We start from the raw sequence: 3,952 nt of genomic DNA, 5'->3' as shown, positions 1-3,952 counted from the left end.
AACATTTTCACCTGTTATTGTCTCCACAGAAGGTTCTTCAAATGCCCATTGTTTAGCAAGTGATACCACAACTGAAAACAGTATTAAAAGCCTGATAAGAAAAGTAATAGATAAAAGGAAATAGGATTTTTCCATACTCTTCTAGCCTAGTAATATTATGACCTGTTTGGTATCCAGGATGGGATCTCAATTGTTTTATGCATTGACAAAATTGTTTAAAGTGCAGTATTAATTTCTAGAAGCAGATTATATTATATTGGTTGAGAAGAGAAAGCAAGAGACTTCATCGAATCCATGTGTCAGTGATACGGGACCCTTCATTATGAAGGTTTATGTGCAAAAACAGAAGAGTAACTAAGTATAAAACTAAACAAAATCAACAAGGTAATTGTCATTAACCTTACTTGAAGAAGAATATTAAGGGAATATTTTGTATGCTCTTTAGGATGACAAAGTCCCTTAAGTAGAGTAGGAACAAGACCAGATATTTCTGGACTCTTTATCACACTCCCAACCTGGAAAAAACATGAAAATTAAAAATATTAATCACAGAAACAGGAATCAAATGGATAGAATAGTTCCTAAGTAAAGACTAATGTGTTGAAGGGCCATTTGCCCAGCTGACTGGACTTTAGGATGTGTATCAGTCAAAACCTTCAAATACTGAGATGGGTTAAGGTAATGCAATCTATAGCTTAAAAGGAATTTAGAAGTGAAAAATAATGTTTGCTTCATATTATACCTCAGTCAATTTGGGAACAATCTAAGGGAGACACCGAGACAAATGTTGAGGAGCACAGTATGCCATAAAATTACTGCTCTTATAAGATGTCCAATTCAAGATTATGTTTTGAACTATAATTATTATTAGAATCTTACTATTCACAATTCGAATAACACAATTCGGATGTGATATGACTACCCAACTATTCATATCATTGATATGAATTGCACAATTCAATTTTCTTTTTACATTGTTTTTACCATTCTTATCAAAGAAATTGAAAAGTTTGAAAAGCTTGAATGATTAAAAAAGGGGCTAAAGGGGCACTGCTAAACGCACCATATCCGATTTTTCAGATGTTCTATTTTCATTCTTCTAAAGACAACGTTTCGCATGGTCACTCACTCATTCTATACATTGTATTTGGCTATTCCATTGCTCTACTTTCCATCTTCTAAATATAGGGTTCACATACTCAGTTACAATTTACCAACTTTGGTCTTTTTCTAGTTTAAAATTATCACATGTACCTCCTATGAATTTAAGGATTTGATACAATTTATGATTTTAAAAACAAGCTTGACAATTCACGATTTGAATTGCAGTATGATAACCTTGCTTATAACAGTTAACAAGAAAAATAGGCAACATGTCCAAATGCAATCAAAATCAAATACTGCATGATAGAATCATCAACATATAGCGAAATGGACAATTACAAATTGTGAAAAGCAAAAGCAAAAAAAAAAAACTGTATTTAATTTAATAATCTATGAACTATACCACTTCTTTGGAAATGATAGCCAACTCCCCTGGCTTAATGCCCTGTTTGGAAAACTCCCTCACAGCATAACCTTGCAATTTCGAAAAAAGTAATTAGCAACAGTATCGAAAAAGTCAAAACACGAGAAAAACCAAAGAGTTTTTGCATTTTGCAATTGCACAATTGAATCAATAATAGAAGTGAAAGGAAAAACGAATCGACCTAATTCTAAAATTTCGTTCTTCGATTCCATTAGTGAACTCAAATGGATCAAGGAGCACGCAGAGAGTTAAACGTGAATTTCTATGAAATGAATGAACAGAGAATCGTAGATTTACTCAGTCATTGGAAGCACGAAAAGCGAATTGATAGAGAGAGCTGAGAAAATGTGTGAAGAGTAGGAAGTGAGATTAGGGGAAGGCAGAGGGGGCTGAGAAAATGTATATCTTTTAATAATAATAACTTATGTTATATAACTAAGAGATAACTAAGAGAAAATGTATATTCTTTTCTACTTCTTATTCAAAAACCAGAAGAAACTTTTATTTTATATTTTGAATATTTTGTATTAAATAATTTAGAAATCAATATATTTTCTCATTATTTTATTTCTCTCTTCTTTTTTTAAAAGCTTCACTCTTTCTATTTTTTTAATCAAACAAATACTAATATTATCACATCATTTAAATGTCCTTCGTGATTTTTTTTTTGCCTATACGGTGCTTTTGTAGGTAATAATCCTTTTGAGTTTTACCTACACTAATCAATCATAGGCACAAGTTTTTTGAAGTTTTACCTATACAACATAATTGTAGGTAAAAGTCTTTTTTTAGTTTTAATGAATTTATCTACACCAAATTATGGTTGATACAAGTGTTTAAGTTTTACCTACATTAGTCCGTTGTAGGTAAAAGTATTTTTGAGATTTACCTACACTAATTCATGTCTGTAGGAAAAAGGCGTCCGTAAGCTTAGGTTATTTTTCTTGTAGTGACACCAAGGAACTGTAGGTACAAGTTTTATAGGATTTTACCAACACCAAGTAATTGTAGGTATAAGTTTTTTGAAATTTTACCAACACTAAGTATTTGTAAGTAGAAGTTATTTTGAGTTTTACCTACACCAAATAATAGTAAGTACCATTTTTTGAATTTTACCTATGACAAACAACTGTAGGTATAAGTATTTTTTGACTTTTACCTACACTAATTTATGTGTGTAGGTAAAAGCCTCCGTAGGCATATGTCATTTTTCTTGTAGTTACGTTTTAAATATTGTTACTTATATTTCACGTTTTAATAATTGCAAATGTTATATATATTTTTTTTAATAATCAAATATTTGTACAACAGTTTTAAATACGTAAATTATATATTGTTTTATATATGTTAATTATACGATATATTTTATGTGTTAATTTAATGTTATATTTAATATGTTAATCATTAAAGATATTATACTGGTAAGTGCAGCCATAGTAATATTGATATGCATGCTTTTTTGCTTTTTCAGTTATATATATATATATATATAATAATAATAAATTAAATATTGTTGTAAACTTTTTGTGTGATAATAATTATTTTTATTTTGTTGAATTAATATATTTTTGAGCATTAAGAAATATTGGAAGTATAAAAAAATGATTTGGTACTCTATTTATTTTTGTCTTAGTGCATTCCAAGTATGTATTTTCACTGTGATGTATAATAATAATAATAATAATAATAATAATAATAATAATAATAATAAATAAAATAAGGTTGTTGTAGAAATTATTGTTCCATAGTGATTATTTTTGTTACTTTATAAATTAATTGTTGTAAAAAAAATTATTTTATTTTATTTTGTTGAATTAATATATTTCAATTTAATTTATATTTTTATTGTGTCAAGTAAATGTTACTATTGAATGATATGTGTAGGATACATGAGATGCCATAAATTATTTTATTATTAAATTGTGATTGAGATTGTGTGTAAGTGATACTCATCTGGTAGCAATGGATTGTAAATTACATGATTGTTGAGATGTTGTTTGTATCGAGTTGTGAGCTATGAATTATGTAATCAAACAATTGTAAGACCATTTAAGGGCGACGAGTTAATGCGCCATGAGTTGTGATGGGATCCACTGTGGAAACCGACGAGTTAATCACTTGAAGCGCGATGAGTTAAAATTATTTTTTTTAAAAATTGAGTTTTGAAAACAATTGAGTAGTTATGTGCATTGCATAATTCATAGGTAGAGTCTGTGTGTTCAAATATTTTTTTTGGGTTGGACCTGAATCAGGAGGGAGAGGCTCTGACGGACTCTTCGGAGTGTAGGCCTTGGGGGTCATCCGGTTTGAGTGCTCCTTTAAGCATGTGCCGATCCCACATGGTTGGAGCATTCTCGCAAAACAATGTGACTCTGACTGGTCTCCCTATGATTTCACTTAGTGGGAGTGACCTGACTTGCCCAT

The 3,952-nt window shown here is 29.8% G+C and overlaps 1 protein-coding gene across 1 annotated transcript; it reads right to left on the bottom strand.

The window, feature by feature from the left end:
* LOC102662146 (monodehydroascorbate reductase 3, cytosolic-like) lies at positions 1 to 3,952 on the bottom strand. The gene is made up of 4 exons (XM_041016165.1): positions 3,940 to 3,952; positions 1,508 to 1,578; positions 405 to 515; positions 1 to 71 (listed from the first exon to the last, which is right to left on the bottom strand). The coding sequence occupies exons 1-4, from the start codon at positions 3,950 to 3,952 to the stop codon at positions 15 to 17; spliced, it is 252 nt and encodes an 83-aa protein (XP_040872099.1). The 3' UTR covers positions 1 to 14.

The sequence above is a fragment of the Glycine max genome, chromosome 6 (genome assembly GCF_000004515.6).
Source record: "Glycine max cultivar Williams 82 chromosome 6, Glycine_max_v4.0, whole genome shotgun sequence".
NCBI lineage: Eukaryota > Viridiplantae > Streptophyta > Magnoliopsida > Fabales > Fabaceae > Glycine > Glycine max.
This window is presented reverse-complemented; position numbering and strand designations above follow the sequence as displayed.

Excerpts from the sequence above, each read along its gene's own strand:
- LOC102662146 (XM_041016165.1), bottom strand. Across the intron at positions 516-1,507 it reads CTATCATTTCCAAAGAAGTG|GTTGGGAGTGTGATAAAGAG; the intron begins GTATAGTTCATA and ends TGTTTTTTCCAG. Across the intron at positions 72-404 it reads CCCTTAATATTCTTCTTCAA|TTGTGGTATCACTTGCTAAA; the intron begins GTAAGGTTAATG and ends TACTGTTTTCAG.